An 18137-nucleotide genomic window follows, 5' to 3' on the forward strand; every position below is an offset into this window, starting at 1 on the left:
TAGGCACCTGCGGCCTCACACCAGCCCGGCTGGGCGCCGCAGAGCCAGATGGTCCCAATTCACGACCAGCAGCCTGGTTCCGAGGCGCAGCGTCGAAGGGCACGTCCCCCTGCGGGGACGCCACAAGCGCAGTGTGCAGCGGGGGCCCCTGCCAGCACTGCTTGCTCCTCAACGACCCCGAGTTTGTCGCCTGCCCTGGGCGAGCGGGGTGGCTGGTGCCCGGGGGTGACCTGCTGTCCCACAGGCACTTCCAGGGACCTGTGGGAGGAGGAGCCGGACCGGCTCCCTGCGGGGCAGACCTGACCAGGACGAGGTTCCAACATCCCTCCAAGGGGTGCTGGCCTCCGGCTCCCACGGGGCCAAAGGGAGTAACGGCCGCACCCCACTGCCCGGGCGTCTCCTCCCAACCAACCGGCGCCGCCGAGAGTGACGGGCAGGGGAGTTAGTTGGCAGGGCCCGCTCCGCCCTCCAGTTGCAAACCCCCGCACCCGTCTCAGTTCACTCTCGGCCCTCCCTGCAGCCTGCCCTGGAGCCAGCTGGGACAATCACCTGGGAATTTAATTTGGCTGACTGGGCAGGAGCCACGCCTCAGGTCAGCCCCTCGAGGAAGGCCAACCTTGTAGGGACCAGTAACCCTCGGGGAACCTTGAACTTCCGGACTGAAACCGTTGGGCCCTGCCTCACAGTGTAGAACGTGGGCGCATGAATTCACCACACACCTGCATGTCCCCAGATCTCCCGTCCTGGAAAGGTGGGGCTCCACACACACACAAGCCCGCTTGGGTCACCTCTCTACCGCTTGGACCCAAGGCCCCACCCAGGCTAACTGTGCTGCCAAGGTCTGCGGCGCCCCAACAAGCCGGCACCGGTCAGAGCAGGCACCTGGGGCTCACTGCCCCTCCCAGCTGCCCTCCGAAGCTCGGCCATGGAAACAGGACCCATGGAGGGGGACAACAAAGGCCATGCCACCTGCTGGTGCCCGAGTACGTCCAGAGGTTCCAGATTTAGCCACACCCCGGGGGGGTCTCCACGGTGCCAGTTCCCAGGACTCCCATGGACTGAGCTGTGCTTTGAAGTGGCACCGGCACTCTCTGGCTGTGCGATTACATAACAAAGCCCCACGGCACTCCTTTCCCGTGTTCCAATAATACCCCCGCACACGCATTAAATAGGGATGGGCCTGGCAGAATCGAGGGAGTCTTCGGATGCACGCCGCCATCCCCGTGCTTCTCCTCGGCCACAGGTGGCAACGGGCCCTGGGACTGAGACAGGCCCGGGCTCGGCAGGGGGGAGTCCAGTGCCCCAAAGGGCTTCACAACCAGACCCCCTTTTAACTGCTCAGTGAGTCCAGAAGGAAGAGTATTTCAGTTCCAGTTCTCGCCCTAAAGGACACTGAGCAGCCAGGTCAGTAATCAGGCCTGGCTCTCTGACGGGGTCTCAGGAAGAGATAAGCTGAGGAGGAGGGCAGCCTCCCTTTGGAGAGGGTCCTGTGAAGACCGCCCTGCGCTGGGGCCCAATGGCAGCCGCAGGGGATGGGGGGCTGGAAGCCCGGGCGGGGGCCTCCTGGGACAGGCGCCGCTTCTCTGGTTTGGAGGCCACCTGACTTGGGTCCCCAAATTACCTGAAATGCACGTCAAGAACTCTGACCTGGGAGGTGTTCCAAGATCGTCAGGGACTGGCCGGCGATGCCGACCGAGCCCCTGGGTCCTCACGTGGCTCTAACATCGGGGGTCAGTGCCCCGCGGCTGGGATGCCACTTGTCACCTACCATCCTGGGAAATACAGAATTTATTTTTGAGGTGGATGTTCACGAAGGGGCGGTGGGAAAAGCTCCCCCAATGCGGTGCCAGAGGAGAGACACCGATACTCTCCCCAGGAATTCGGCGTGAACCCCACGCCACCGAGCACAGTGCTCTTCCACTCGTGAGACTAACTGCTGGGGGTCTGTCCCACCGGAGGGCCATGGGCCTGGGTGTGAGCACTAGATGCTGACTGGATGCCTAGGAAAAACAGCGCAAAACAACTAATTGGCCCAGTGTCCCCTCTTCTGGAGGCAGCGGCCATTGGGCCCTGAAACCATCGGGCCCTGCCAGTACACAGGCAGCCAGGTGCTGGGACGGGCACGCTTGTAGCCATCAGGGTTGGAGGTACGCGCACCTATGGATTTGTGGACCCGGAAAGGTGGCACGGTCTGTCACTGTCCAGGCGAGGGGACCATAGGCACAGCCTCAGGGAGGAGCCGCACAATCTGGAAAGAGGCACGTAGCGGCTGGGAGGGTGCCCCCAAACGCCAGCAGTCATGTTCTCCAGGCAGCTTTCTGGGGGTGACTTTCGTTTTCTTCAATACGTTTACTTCTAACATCTGGTCAATAACTGTGCAATTTTAAAAGTATTTGAGTTTCTAAATTAAAAGCTTAACACAGTGAAACAAGCAGCTGACCAGCTGGCACTACGCATTCAAATCTATACATTGATCTGCACGGAGACCAACCACACGTGCGAGCAGCGCAGGCGCGTCCCGGGAAAACCAAGGCCCCGCGTCCAGAGGGCGCCGGGGCCTGAGAAACTCAGTGCGGCTGCAAGGCCCGCAGCACCCCCAGCGATGAGATGAATTGTTTTTCCTCTATTTCACGTCAGCCTCCGATCGGACAACTTTCACCGACACCCAGAGCAGAAAGGCCCTCCTCCCCACGAACCGGGTGCGCCCTCGCTCCACTGGCTTCCTGGTCTGGCCCTCGCGGGGTTCCTGGGCAATCGAGCCCCACGCCCCAGGTTTCCAGGTGGGTGGTCTCTTCTCCCCTTTCTCTTTTACTGCCCGTGCCTGTCTTCACTCCTCCAAAATTCTCCTTCATCTGCGCCTCCTAGTCAAGTTCTCCGCAGCACTGCCGAGAGCACTGCCGGCCGACAGTCAAGGAGCGCAAGACACAGGGTCTTGCAGAGCGTGAGGGGCATGTCTCTCATCCCACACTGGAGCAGGGCGTGACCTTCAGAGAGGGCTGTTAGCGCCCCGCCCCGCCCGTCTCGAGGGACCCTGGGGGCGACACTCACGTGCAAGCTGGGGTGATAGGTCAGCACGCCGTTGTCGCACAGGGTGACGTACTTCTTCTTCCACTCCTTGTTCAGCGATTTGCCGCTCCGCTTCAGCAGCATGCCCTGGGAGGGAGAGGGGCCAACGCGGGTCAATGGGGTGTGATGCGTGAAAAGCAGGCACACGCGTAACTTCAGAAGTCTGAAACTTTCATCTAAGACTCCACTGTCTTAAACGGGAGCAGCACTCATGCTCAGCTTGGTGGCCGGGTCTCCCCCACGTCGAATTTCAGTGTGGAGAGCATCAGCCGACTGCCTGGGTGTGGGAGGGGAACGCCGCCTTGCGACGCCGAGCAGGAATAGCTGTCACACGCGCCGCCATGTGTTACACGCCACATCACGGCTTCCCTCTCCCGAGTGCCCGTGGCATGTCCACAAGCATGTTTAAAAAAAAAACAACCCACACAGCTGGATTCCCTTTTCTAAAAACAAGATGTTAACGATATTCTTACCTCACAATATTTGCAAATGAGAACATCTCATTTTACAGGTTTTCATGCCAGACTTTGAATTTATTAAAAAAGAAATTCCATTTTCAAATGCAGCGACAGCATTTAACAGATAAAATGTGTGGAATTTACTTAAATCCGTTAAAGAACTTTTTAATTTTTAAAGAAAGGGGAAGGGAGTGAGAACGAGGGAAAGAAAAAACAATGTGTGGTTGCCTCTCACGTGGCCCCCACTGGGGACCTGCCCGCAACCCAGGTATGTGCCCTGACTGGGAATCGAACCGAGACCCTTTGGTTCACAGCCTTTGCTCAATCCACTGAGCCACACCAGCCAGGGCAACTTAAATCCATTTTTAATGAAAGCAGATTAAGGGCTTCTTGCAAAGCACTGGAACTTGGATGGTAACACGCCACCGAAGCGCGTTTGCACCGAACTTCCCTAGATGGCTGATGAGAACTCCCTCTGGTTCAAAGCCCCAGTCCCTGGCAGGCCACCGCTCTGTCTGGCCGAAGCAGCACACTGGCAGGTGCCGAGCTCTGCCAGGCCCACGGCCTTGCCTCTGCACTGACTCCCTGGCTGGTCTTTTGCACCCGCACTGAGAGAAGAGACTGGTGCCCACCCCAGGTCAGCAAACCTGACAGCGCCCCCCGCCCGCCCAACACGAAAGTGATGGAGAAGCTCCAGGAAGGGGGCAGTCGTGGCTGCTAGGAACTGGAGGGGCCGGACTGGCTGGCGGGTCAGTCACTTTAGCTCCGACACAAGGGCCACATGTTCTGTGCGGGGCCCTGGACTGTGTGACACAGTGACGGCAGGGAATGCAGGACCCCTGTGCCTGTCACCAGGTTTCCTCACGTTCCCCCCAGAGAAGAAGAAAAACGGTGGCTTCTCGCTGAAGTCACTAGCAACAGGCTGTCACTGCACACAACTCTGGCCAACCCAGATGGAGTGCGGGCTGGGTGTAGGCAGGCTGCGTGTCTGCAACCTGTGGCCCAGTCACCAGAAGTGGGCATGGGCACCGCAGGTGCTGGGCTCCCCACAGCTGGGCCACCCAGAACCCCTGTATTTTCATGCTCTTTTTAAAGAGCGTTTATACCAACTGAGAATCATAGAACGCAGGAGTCCTAAGGAGATGCCGAGAGTTAGACCACTGCGTCATGCCACCCAAGATGGACAGTTTCACGCGGTCCCTACCCTCTTCCACCGGACCCTGCCCAAGCGTCCCTGGGTCAGGGAGCCAGTGGCTGGGGACAGCCTGAGCACCTGAGCAGGGGCCCGCTGCCCCCAGGGGCCGACCCTGGTCTGTACACTGGCGCCGCACCCCGAGCGGCACCTCTCCCCAGCGTGTCCTTACATGGAGATGGGAGCAAGGAGATGTCCCACCTCATGGACACACAGCCACACCCTCCCCAGGCCCCAGACTCTTCCCAGAGCAAAAGGGCCCAGTTCCCCGCCACGGTGCGCCTCTCCTCTGAACCCAGGGTCCCTCACAGTGCCAAGGGCGGGGGGGCTGCCACGCCCCCTTGGGACTGATGTCTACTGATGCAACCAGAACAGATCCCCACTGTCTCAGACCGAGCCCCCACGCTCCCCTCCTCCCGGACACACACACTTTCTATTCGAACTGCTGCGAAGGTGGGGAACCCTAGGAGAAGCTCCTCTCATTCAGAGGGCCACAAGGCCCTGGTCCCAGGAGCCGGAAGGTGACTCCAAGTCTCTCAGATCCCCTGTAACCCAGGGTAACACCATGCAGCGGAATGTCAATGTCACCGTGCATCCTCAGCCTGTCCTTTGTCAGGTGCCACTTTGGAACACGAGCAAGCGGACGGCCTGTTCACACCCACTTCTCACGACCGGCCCGCTGCCACACTGCAGACCTCAGGTACGGAGGGTGCTGTGTTCGACTCCCGTGCGGCTTGCACATCTGTTTGTTAAAAAGTTATTTTCTTTAAATTTATTTATTTATCTTTAGAGGTGAAGGGAAGGAGAGAAGGAGAGAAATATCGATGTATGGTTGCCTCTCGTGAGTCCCCCGCTGGGAACTGGCCTGCAACCCAGGCATGTGCCCTGACTGGGAGTCGAACTGCGATCGTGTGGTTCGCAGGCCCGCGCTCAATCCACTGAGCTACACCAGCCAGGGCTAAAAAGTTATTTTTTAAATTTCAAAACAACGCTTGGCTCACTGTGAGCCAGGGCTGCTCTGACCACCTTAAGCATTAACCCACTGCAAGCTTACAAAGGCCGCAAGGGCAACAACCAGGGCCTGCCCCATTTTGCAGAGGTGGCCACCGAGGCACAGAGCTCACGGCACGTCCCCACAGGCACCGCCAGCGGGCCCCCGGACACTCCCAGAGCCCAAGGGTCAGGAAATCCATGCCCCGGTCACTTCAACGGACAGAATCGGCGTGAGTGATGCCCATCCGCAAGGAGATGAACCTGCAACCACCGGGCAGTGGTTGGCAGCTCTAGCCCCGCCCCAGGGAGCTCCGGGAACTGCGTGGTGCTCTGTCCATGGTCCTGAACCCCTGAAGTGGGAGGAATCATAAAATGATGTATGGTTTCAGGCAGTGAGCTTTCTGCAACAGTAGATAAGAAAAACAGAGCTAATGTCCTGTACAGCTAAAAAAAAAGTAAACACCACACAGCACAGATGTGGAGCCGGGCAGCTGGCTGAGGTGGGCGGGGACATCGAGTCGGCAGAAGAGGAAGGGACAGTGACGAAAATGCCACCCACGTGGGAGACAGGCTGCGCTGTGCTCCGGCTGGTCAAACGGCCTCAGGCCTGCTGCCCGAGGGGGGTGCGGCATCCGACGGACATGGCGGAGAAGCCTCACCCCCAGGGGCCGGATGTCCAGGACAGTCCCGGACTCCACACCAGAGCAGAACGCTGTGACGAGTTTGCGTATCTGGGGATGGGACGAGGGTGGTCCGCCAGTGGGGAGGCAGGCTGAGGGGCCAGTCTCTGGAGATGACTCTCCTGGCCCCCAGCTCCACATAACCAACGGGACACGCTCAGACCGTGCTGGGCCCGCCCTGGCTGAAGCCCTCGGCCCAGCAGCTCCTGTGTCCGTGCCCCGGGAGGCTCCACAGCCCACAGGGAGACCAATGGTCCTGCTGCAGAGACTGGGAAGAGAGACCCGGAGGCTGGAGGTGCAGGATGCCTGCCGGCTCCCAACGCGAGCGAGGCAGTGGTCCTGGGCAGCAGACACGAGCTGTCCCCACGGTACCAGGCCCACGCTCCCGACTCTCGGAACGCTGAGGAATAATGAAATGGCCACCGTCTTAAACCGCTGTGGCTTGGGCTCCTTATCAGCAACAGGAAAGCATGGCGGCAGGCAGAGCAGGGGCACCGATTACCTGTCACCTGGCGCTGCGCCCCCCTCCAGACCAGTGGACGTCTTTTCATTGTTTGCACAGAAAGAAACGTGAGGGTTTGTGATAACAGGGCCACCTCTCTGGCCTTCCTCAGAAATGGCAAACGGGGACCTAACAGCCACCACCGACTGTACTGGCGGGTCAGAGACTCTGTGGCTTTAAGGGTCTGCAGCCGAAACACCAGACTCGAGGCTTTTTTGCTCAGGGAACCCCTTCTGTGGCGGCGCGAAGAGCAGGGCTGCCTTGGGCTGCAGCCTCTCTGTATTAGTGACGTGTAGTCCTTGCCTGGTCCCAGGAGGTCACCAAAAGCCAAGAGCAATGTGAAGTGCACAAGCTTTAAATAACTTACAAAGTTAACGTAACGAATGTAAGTGTGGCCTGAAATCCATCACTCTGGGCTCGCCGCGGCCCCAAGCTGTGATAAAACACCACTCATAAATTTATATTAAACCTCTGCTCGATAGCAATTATTTACCAACAAAGATTTACTGACTGCACTGGGGACCGGGGGTCTTTACCCGGCAGATCAGTCTGTTTCGCATGTGAGGGACCGGCTGGCGTCGCCGTCCCAGACGGCATGACACGGGCTGTGGGGGACGTGGAGTGGCCAGGGTTCCGCATGGCGAAGGAGCCGTGGTGGCTGTGGGCTGTCCACACGACAACGGCCTGATCACGGCCCAGTGCGTGCAAGGAGCGCAGCGCACGGAGCCCCCTCGGGAGGTGGCATTTCTCACCGGCTGTAGCAGCCACCGGGGGCCGCGCTCGCCCGTGCACTTGCCCGGGAGCCGAGGATTTAGCGGGGATACAAATTGGATTGTCCTGCTGCCCCGGAGGGGCGTTGACAGCTGCTTAATTACCAAGTTTCAGAGACAATAGTTTTCTCCACGGTTTAAAATAGCCACACCAGATCAGAAATATTTAAGGCTTCTCCTTCTAAAAAAAGTGAAAAATAAAACCTGACGTTTGATTCCCTCTTCGGCTCTGTAACGAACACCTGTTTGCCCTGCGTCTCAGGATTCACGAACGTAACACTTTTGCATGGATTCTCGGGACAGCAGGTAGCGGGAGTCGAGTCTCTGAGACGCTGCAGAGCAGAGCTGGCCCCTGTGGGACCCAGGGTTGGACGCCGTCACTTGACTTTCACATTGGCATTGGCTACTTTTATTCCGGTCAGGGTTTCTCCTGGGTCATGTGTTAAACTTGTGGCTTCCTTATGCTTAATTGACTTAAAAAAACCCCAGCAACCTAGAAAAGTATGTTCGGGTGGATGGTAGGTGGGTGGCATCCCTGGAGACTGGGGACAGGGCCACCCCCCAACCCCCACCCAGGAAAACGGTCTCCTCCCCGCACTGTTCCAGAACCAAAGCCTCACCCACTCCCACCCCTTCACCACACTGAACTGTCCCTCCCACTGGAGGAGGCACGCACGCCTCCTCCAGCACACGCCTGGGCCCAGGGGGAGTGCGAACTCACTCACCTGAGTGACTGTCGGGGTGGAAGGCAAAGGCCACACACCCTCACGAGGCAGGGGGGTGGGGGGAGACCGTCCACCACCTAATGTGGGGCAGGGGTGTCCCGTTGGGAGCCCTGCGCTGCAGTCCCCTTTCACCGGGAGCTCTGCTCCCAGCCCCCTCTGCACGGGCCGCGAGAGTCGGGGACCCTGCAGCTGGCCCTATGTGGGCTGCCAGCCAGGTCCCATCTCCTACCTCTGCTGTACATGAAGTCTGATCGGAGCACAGCCACGTTCACTGTCTGTGTGTGGCCGCTCTCACCCTATCCATGGCAGGGGTTCGTGGCTGCAGGCCAGCTACCCCGTAAGACCTCAAATGCTTCTCATCTGGCCCAGCCAGAGGGGCTTTGTGGCTTCTCAAAGCCACAAAGAAGCACTCAGCGGCCACTGACCTGGCTTACAGTTGGCAAACTCTACTCATTCTCCCTGAAATCCCCTCCTGTGTCGTCTCCTCCCGACCTCCTGCACCCTGGTGAACACCCCCCACCAGTCCTCAGCTGTAGGTCACTGCTGAGTTACGCCCTGCCTTCCAAATTCTAGTGTCGGCGTCCTCACTCTCAGCAGTTCAGGGTGTGGCTGTATGTGAGGATGTGCCTTTAAAGAGGTTACCGTGGTTAGAGGTGGCCCTGGGTGTAGGGTGATGGGTGTCCTTGGAAGAGGAAATAAGGGCACAGACAAGGAGGAAGGTGGCATCCACAGTCCCCAGGAGAAACCAAACCTGCTGACATCTTGGCCTCAGACACCCAGACCGGGGCCCTGAGCAGGTCCTAACTGCTACAGCCCCACGGGGCCCCCTCAGCGTCCCCGTGGCACCCAGCACAGGAGGTGGGGCGATGGCTGGCCTCCCACACCTGTCCCACGGGCCTCTGCGTCACACGTGTCTGCAGCTGTCACTTTCCCACTCACCCAGATCCTTGCGTCTCATCCCTGCAGGACGTCCTTCCCTTGGGCATCTCAAACCCAGCACACCCCAGCCAGCTGTGGCTGGCGCTGCCCCGGAATGGGAGCTCCGGGGGCCGAGTGTCCCGGCCGGCTCTGGCTCACAGGCCCCGCGCATCAGGCCCCAGCACAGGGTTAGTCCTGAGAGGATTACCCCAACGTATCCCAGCTCTAGTTCTCAGATGGCCCCCAAATCAAAGCACCTCCAAACACCAAAGCGATCCACTGACAACCCTAAAACCAAGAAATAATTTTTTTTTAAAAGGGGGAGAGAGTAACATTCTGCCATTCAGTTAAAATGCCCCGAGGCAAACCTAGACGCCAGTTGGCACAGAGAAAGCCAGCGGCACCATGGAACCACCGGGGTCACAGAGGCTCGGGAGCATCCGGTGGGTGAAGGCCGAGCCCAGCCTGCCCAGTGCCCTCAGAGCGCAGATGGCATCCACAGACAGGGCTGCGCGGCCAGAGAGAGGGCCTTCCGGAACCCCCGCCGTTTCGGACCCCCCAGCCGACGGCAGGAGGCGAGCGAGGCCGCCCAGACCCGTGCCGCCGAGCCCCGATGTCCGACTGACCCTCTGGCTGCCAAGGGCACTCACTGCTCTGGACGAGAAGACGGTCCTGGGCAACATCACTGCGTTCTGCACAGGAGACGGATGGGGCGGGGTCTCTTTCGTGAGGGTGGGACGGGGTCGTCCAAAAAGTCCGCTTAGCTTCCTCCGTAAAGTGGAAGACCTGTGTTTCATGTTCACCAATAGCTTTATTGATTTGGGGGCCCTGAGGGTGTCGGCCGTCTCCCACGTGGTGGAACGTTGACTGTTCTCCAGTAAGGTCTCAGTTTGATCGCCGTTGACGTCAGCTAGTCTCCCTGACCCTGGGGCACCGTCGGGTGAGAAACCCTGCAGCACAGAACTCCGCGAACCACTCCTGACACGTCCTGTCAGTCACGGCACCTTCTCTACACCCTGCACCCATCTCTTTCTGTATCTGTTTGGTTTTTACCTTTCTTAAAGTACAAAGCATGATATGCCCAAAATGTTCTTTATCATCTTCCATCTGCTCCCTGTGGCTGTGACGACAGTGTCCCGCTCACCACGGGCCCCGGCCTGGGCTCTGGGCGGTGCCAGGACCACCGGGCGGCCCTGCTAGGCACTGTGAATCTGATGTTGGGAGAGCCATGTGGTGACTGCCCCGGAGGAAATCCCTTAGGGGGGGAGGGAGACAGGGATGTGGACGGGTGTATTCCCCTGATGACCACTGAGCACCTACTAGGTGGGGCCCGGCGGCCCTGCCCTCCCATGGGGAGAACCCAGTATTCACAGCATGTAGGAAGATGAGTCCCGAATACGAAGCGCAGTAAGGCAGAGAAGGGGTTCTAATTCGAGAGAGAGGGTCGAGCTGCATCCCCTCCCAGAGCCATCGGGAAAGCCCTGGCCCCCAGTGCCTTGACCTCACCGAGTGCCAGAGAACAACCCCAATCAGCCGCCCTCCCCGGACCCTCCCCCGATGGACTCACACATGGACCTTCATGTACAGTCTGCAAACGGTCGGTGGACCCATGTCACCAGAGCACGCGGCCTTGCCACCAAGGGTCTGGTTTAATTTCCTGTCTAGTTTAAAAGGATCCCGGGGGCCAGCAGGGAGCTTCCTTAACTCTTTAAGAAAAAACCCAAGGGTAATATCTGCCTCCACAGCCCCCTCCAGATGCACCCCCCCAAACCACAGGCAGAGGCTTCTCTCCCAGCATGCTCTGCTCCCTGGGGGCGGGGGAGGGGCGAGGGCACAGAGCCGATTCTGGGCCTCTAACCAGCTCCCTCGCGCCCCCTCCCCTCCCTGGTTAGTCATATTTCTGTCACTCCACCGTAGGGCACAAAGGGGACCCTGTAATTGAGCCGTCAGCGTCTCCAGCGTCCCACAAAGCCCGATCAGGCTCGGCGGGGTTAGTGACACACTGGTTATCGCCCGTGCCCTATCTGCGGAACCCAAACCTGCGCCACACACAGGTCAGCTGACCCACGCGACCTCCCTGTCATTAGCTGCTTCTCTTCCTACCTCACTGCTGAGAAAATCACACGGCCCCGGCTTCAAAGCGCCGGCCAGGACTGGATTCGACCAGGAGCTAATCACCCACAAATCCAGCTCAAATGGCAATAATTGGCTAAACTGTCCCCTCTCCAGAGCGCAGCAGTAATTTGGGATAATAAAGAAAAGAATTATTCAGCTGACTGCCCTGAAATGTATGCTTTGTGACCGGCACACTTCACATTGTAATAATGATGGACACAGAATTTGGTTTAATACCATGTCAGCCGAATAACAAGCCCAAGAACAATGGTGGGGAAGGGAGGGAGACTGTTGGGTTTGCTCCCGTATCTGTAAGAAAGCACCGTGGTGACGCCGACCGACCCTGAGGACGGTCGTGCTCCTCCTTTCAGTCCGCCGGGGATTAGTGAGCCCCAACCAGAACCAAACGTGTTCTCAACACGGGCAGGAAAAAAAGCAACGGAACCCGCCCCTGCTGGGATCCTGAAATGGTAACCCCCACCCGCCTGAAACCAGCCTCTCCCATTCAAAGGGCAGGAGAAAAATGGAGACCACGGAGAAACTGCCCGGACTGAGGGCTCGCCTTCTGGAGCCCCCCAGCCCCCCATTTCCTCCCCTGCCACCCCGGCCTCTTCCTGTCAGCAGACTTCAGCAGCAGGGATGACAGTCTCTCGGGACCCGCCCGCCTCTGGGGACCCAGCCTCCGAGGCGCGGAGCCGCTCCAGCCCCTCCGGGCACCCGCCCTGGCCTCCCACCCCTCCGCCCCGGAGGCCAGAAGGGCACGCACACCGAGCCTGCACACCCTGGTCTGGAACTGGAGTTGGTGAAGCCTGAGAGACTCCTGCTTTAGTGGAAGAAAATGAAACTGAATTCAATGCCTGCCCAGGAAGCCAGAACACCCAGGCACCGTGGCGGGTCCCAGAGGGAGGGAGGCCAGAGAGGGACGGGCCAGACCCCTTCCTGTGACGGCGCACACACCGCACAGTATGAGCACTCCGGGCAAGGACAGTGACACGTGGGCACGCTGAGGTAAAACCACACAGTCCAAATCCTGCAACTGCTTCTTATTCAAGCAAGTGACCCCGAAACCCAGCCATCCCCACAGAGGCCACACATGCTCACTCAAGTGTGTGTGAGCAGCCCTGGGCAGGTGGCTCACTGGGTTGGAGCGTTGCCCCATGCACCAGAAGGCTGCAGGTTCGATCCCCAGTGAGGGCACATACCTAAGTTGCAGGCTCGATGGCTAGTTGAGGAGCACACGGGAGGCAATTAATATTTCTCTTTCTCTCCCTAAAATCAATAAACACGCTCCCAGGGGTGAGGATTTAAAGAATAAAATAAAGTGCGTGTGAGCACTGTGCTTGCGCCTGGGAGCTGGACCGCCAGGCCAGCCACGGAGCAGGTTTGCACACCTACCTGAGCCACCAAAAGCTTTCGGCGTGGGAGGTTTGCCTTTTGCCCCCCTCAGTGACACTTTCAAACACATTCTCCCCGGGATGCAGTCTGCCCTTGCTTCCTCCTGCCTCTCTCGGTGACTCCTGCCCCCCTGCCCGATACCTGGGTGCCGCCACTGTGCAGAGCCCCACCAGTGCGCCTTCCGCTGGGGACTCAGCCCTGCGGTCAGCACACACACGGGGGCTCCTCCGGCACTGCGCCTGCGTGACAGCTGCAGCTACTCGCCCCCTCCCCGTGCCTCGGAGCCCTGGGGACCTGCCCCAGCCTCCACCCCCGCCTCCACCCCCTGCCAGCGGGGTCTCCTCGTCAGCTTCGGTAATCCTCGACCGGACCTGCTCTGTGCGCTGGGGTCGCCAGGAGCCCCGTGTGACAACTGAGGGCACACGCAGGATTTAGGAGGCTTTAGTGAGGAAAAAGATGTCTTACATTGATATGCTGAAACAATTAAGCCATGGATATACTTGGTTACATGAAACATTACTGAAATTAATCTCACTTTTTCCCATGTGTATGTTTTTACTCTTCCTACCGTGGCTGCCAAAGGAAAGCCGTCCTTCGAACTCACGTCTGTAACATCTGACGTCCGGACCCCATCAGATCCTGTCTGGCCCCTCAGCTTCTGCGCCCCCGGCCTACCAGTGGCCAGCACCCTTCGCATCTTCCCCATGGGTGTCTCCCGAAACCGGGCAGCAAGTAACCCGTGCCCACAATTGGCTACTGCATGGACCCGGGACTGAGTGGTTGTGGCCATGGCTGCGAACGCAGATGGTGTCACCGACGTTAAATGGCCCAGGCACCGTGAGCAGGGAGACGGAGCCCCCCCCACACACCCATGCCGTCCACGGGGCTCCGAGCTCGTCGGCACCAGGGGCAGGTGCCCCCGCATGATACGGCCAGAGTGTTGTGGGCTACACGTCCGTGGAGAGCCGTCCTCGGGGGCCTGTCGTCCGCACAGGTTCTGAGTGTGGGGTGATCCTCATGGAGCAGGGGCTGCGCCCTGGGCCGGGCCAGGGACTCTCCCCCGACCCACCTCCAGGACTGACGTGAAGGCGTGGGCTCAGGTAGGGGGCTGGCAATGCGAACTCGCACTCAAGTCCCCAGTGAGGACATCCAGGGAGGGGACAGTCCCCCGCTGTCCTCAGGTTGAAGAGAGGAAAAAGGTTTGCACAAACAGCTATGGTTCCATTCTAGGCCAAGATGCCCATGGGGGTGACACCGCTTGGAGGGGGGCCGTGCCTCTCTCGGTGACTCGTGCACCGTGCCGCCACAGCTTCTGCACAGACGGGCACCTGCACAGGCAGAGCCCAGGTGCGCAGAGGTGGTGTCCCTCTGACAACAGGGACAGCGACTACCACCAGGAACTGATCAGGAACTGAGAACTAAGAAAACTGAGGCGGGGAGGAGAGAACTATAAAAACAAAGCAGATTTAGTTGGTGTGGCATTCCGGGGCTGTGCGTGTGGGGTGCCACCCCAAGTGCCCAGGGGAAGGGCGCCCCCTGTGGCGGGGTCCAGAACGGCTCCCTTCCTCCCCAACTGTCCCTTCTCGGCTGCGTTTCATCTGAGATATGGGGAGACCTCCTCCACAGATCCCGCTGTCCTCCCGTAGCTTCGCTGGGAGAATGTCAGGCTGCTGGACACTGGGATCACGTGGACACATGTGCTTCTCAATACAGACGTGCGTACAGAGGTCAGCGGGCCACCTGTGGGGTCACTCCCTTGGGTAGCAGGGGCCAGGGCACCATAGGCCACCAGTCTGTCTGCAGACAACCATCACCTCATCTGTCTGAACCTACCCGGGACTGAAGAAGGGGGCACCAGCGTCGCTACCACACCCTGACCCACAGGCAGGGGTGACCCAGGGAACATACACAGCACAGGCGGGTGACAGAGGAGGTGGCACAACTTGGACGTGCTCCCCGTCCACCAATATCCTCTGGGAATGTCCCCTCTGCTCCAACTTAGTGGCTGTGACAGGGACAGGCTACCGTCTCCCTCAGCGAGAAATAAGTTTTTAATTGGTGCCTATGACACATTCCTAATATAAAAAATCTCCCCACAATTCTTAGCAATAAAAACGCACCATGAAACACATACACACAACAGGCCAAACCTTATTTCACTCCAAAGTCTTCAAAATCTACGACAGAAAAGAGGACGGAGAGGCATTTCAAAAACCCTCTGATTCATCACATTTAAAAAAATGGCTCCGACGGCCTCATTCTGGAAGATGATTGTTAATCAGGACAATTTAATGATGAAACACGGCAAATATTGTGTCAGCAAGTTAAAAATGGCCTTGCTGTTTCAATATAAGAATCACTCAGTATATACTATATATGAAGTACTGTATTTCATGCCCCATTTACTGTAACATATTAGTGGGTGCAGTCATCAAGTAACCACTGTCTCCTTGCAGGGCTCAGACACTGGGGGTGGGGGCGTGGGTGAACAGCCCTCCGAGGTTCGCAGGGCTGGTGCCCGGCGCAGGTCGGGCGCCCTCCGTTCCATCGAGCTGCCCACGACCCTAAAGGAGACTTGACTTGGGTGGTGAGCACACATGCCACACACATGACGTACCGTACAACTGCACACTTGAAACCCGTATCACCTTTTCTTTATAAAGATGTTATTTATTGTCAGAGAGGGGAAAAGAGGGAGAAAGAGAGGAAGAGAAACACCCATCGGTTGCCTCTCACACCCCCCCAACCAGGGAGCTGGCCCGCAACCCCGACGGGCGACCCGACCTTCGGTTCCCAGGCTGGCACTCAGTAGGTGGGGTCACACGAGTCAGGGCAGAACCTAGGTGCCCTTGCTGACCCAGGTCACCTCCATAAATGCCATGAAAAAAGAACTGCATGTTTACATTTGAGCAACTAATACGCTCTTGGCGAATATTTATCTTTTCAAATGCAACTAACTGAAGAGCTATTTGACAGGTTTCTCCTCAATAAACCGTTTGCGATTACTCACAGAGACGGCTAGCAGGGCCGTCTTGCAATTTATTCGATTGATTCACCTCACTACTGAAATGTCGGAAAGGTTTTTAAAGAAAAAACAGACTGCAACAATGACCGCCTCCCCGCAGAGAGATCTGAGGTCTTTAATTAGGAGATGTTTAAAACTTCAGTCACCTTCTAGAGTGAAAAAAATCCAACACTGAGAATAAGGCAGACGAGGGTATTCATTCGTTGGGTTCTCTGTTATTTACCAGTATGCTACTTGCATCAGATATTGCATCTCCCTCCGAGGTGAGGGGAGAAGGTATGGGGTGCAGTGTGGATTGTAAGCCTCTGTGATTAGAAAGAGCCAACTCTCAGGTAATGACTCCACAAACCACGGCCCTGGAGTAAAAGCAGACAGCAAGCAACCGCAGCTCATGGCTGCAAGTCCGCTGAGAAAGGGTCACACAACGCCGAAGACATGGCGTAAGGACGCCCAGTAGAGCTCAGAACTGTATTTCCCCTTTTGCCTCGACTGCCAGGGTGCTCCGAGTTTAGTTGTACCTGTGAGCGAAGGTTTTCCGGTGGAGCGCCTTTTCCTTTGTCGCCGGGCACCTAACTTTCTATTGTTTTAAGGACTATCTGGGTTTCTTTCCATGTAAGACGTAACCTGGAAGACGAACAACTGGGAGGAAGGTTGGCCACTGAGCCCACATGACGCAGAGCACGAGGAAGCAGGCCGGGAACAGGTCTGGGAGGAAAAGGCTCCGCGGGCTCGACTCCAGCCCAGTCCCTTCTGCAGAGGCAGCCGTGGCGGCCACACCCCCAGCTCGCTGCGGCGCACGCACACGCCAGGCCTCGGCGGACCTAGAACCTTGAGCTGCTTACTTGCGCAAAGCTCCCTGTTTTTCCTTCAAAGGGTGAAATTTGTTCTACAGGTAGAAGTAATGGCTTTGGGGAAAATTACTCCAAGGCATTCTGGACCAACGCAAGTTCCAGCGTCACCTTCTACTGCACCAAGGTGCAGGCGGGAACCTTGTCTACTTCAGGTAGGCGGAAATCCAAGTAGCAACGGGAAGCAGGAACTTAAAAAAAGACCTGCCCAGAATAAATAAACTAAAAGGTATTTTTTTTGACCTACGGTGCCATTTTCAAAGAGGAGGGAACAAAGAGGCTTACGGATTTTAGGATGTGGCTCTAACAGGCAAGTTACCACTGTTCTTCCCCAAGAACAAAGAATAATCCTCTGGTCTTGGCAAAACGATGCCTTCCGTTTAACTTCATCGAAAACTTCTCATGGGTGGAGAGGGAGTTAATAAAAGAAACAATGTGTATAAGAAAATGCAAGGTGCCCAGAGCACGGCTAATGGAGTCTGAGGCTGGCTTTAATTTTAATGAAGAAAGTCGCCACTAGCAACAAAGCTGTCAGCAGCCGCCGAGCACCATTAATAAAGACGGAGGCCACATTAGAGCCCCACGTCCCCACAAAAGGCTCCCCCGCTTCACGCTGTGCTAAATTGGCTGCCCAATTTTTCTTAAGTGTCCATTCTGTTTAGAAGACAATTTATTAATTTTTGCCATTCATTGTCAGTTGACAGGCCATCATTTTGGAGCCCGAATTTTAGATGAAAACTAATTGAAAAGACTGGCAGTCTTTAGGAGGGGTGTTATTTGTCAATTACAGCGGCGAAGACTCCTCGCCGCCACCAACTTGGATGCCCGCGCGTCCTGGGCGTGAGGGCCGCTGCGGCTGGCATTAAAATATGAGCGGGTCTCCCCTGGCTCGCGAGCTCATCAATTTCATAGGCACAGAGGGCAGCCACCCTGCATGTTGCGTGGCCCTTTCCCGGGAGATGTATACGTTACAGCGTCTGACAAAGGCAAGGCACACGTCAGGTCATGAGGACGTGCCATTGTGTGCACGGAACAGCACTCGCTGTGCGGTCATTCCCGTCCGCTACTTTGTATCATCTCTGCGTAAGAGTCACAGTAACTAGTTAAAAGGTCTTCCTTAACTCCATGCAGTTTTAAAATACACCCCCCCCCAGGTCATCAGATTTTAAACAAATTCAATTAATGTATATGCTCTGCCCATCATTTTGCCAACTTGAAGTCTCGATGTTTCTATTAAAAGAAAGTCTCATCTTTTACAAGGAAAAATGCTGTTCATTGGTCCAAACATCCCACGAACTTTGCTGCTGAAAGTCTGATGGACAGACTTCCCTCCAAGTGGCATGTGCATGTGCCCCGGCAGCGTCTTTTCATTTTTTAACTGCTGCCACCGAAACCCTGGACGAAACATGCGGCAGCAGTGAGCAGAGACCAGCTCACCGACGGAGGGGGA

At 57.3% G+C, this 18137-nt stretch overlaps 1 protein-coding gene across 10 annotated transcripts in view; it reads right to left on the reverse strand.

The window, feature by feature from the left end:
- Positions 1-18137, reverse strand: part of AGAP1 (ArfGAP with GTPase domain, ankyrin repeat and PH domain 1) — a 391784-nt gene that overhangs the window by 148662 nt on the left and 224985 nt on the right. For all 10 annotated transcript variants that reach the window (XM_037069293.1, XM_037069292.1, XM_037069291.1 and 7 more), the window contains one exon: positions 3049-3153. In XM_037069293.1, the coding sequence (XP_036925188.1) occupies positions 3049-3153 (105 nt within the window). The remainder of the gene's footprint in view (positions 1-3048; positions 3154-18137) is intronic.

The sequence above is a fragment of the Sturnira hondurensis genome, unplaced genomic scaffold (assembly GCF_014824575.4).
Source record: "Sturnira hondurensis isolate 20B ecotype Veracruz unplaced genomic scaffold, ASM1482457v3 Scaffold0018493, whole genome shotgun sequence".
In the NCBI taxonomy this organism is placed as follows: domain Eukaryota; kingdom Metazoa; phylum Chordata; class Mammalia; order Chiroptera; family Phyllostomidae; genus Sturnira; species Sturnira hondurensis.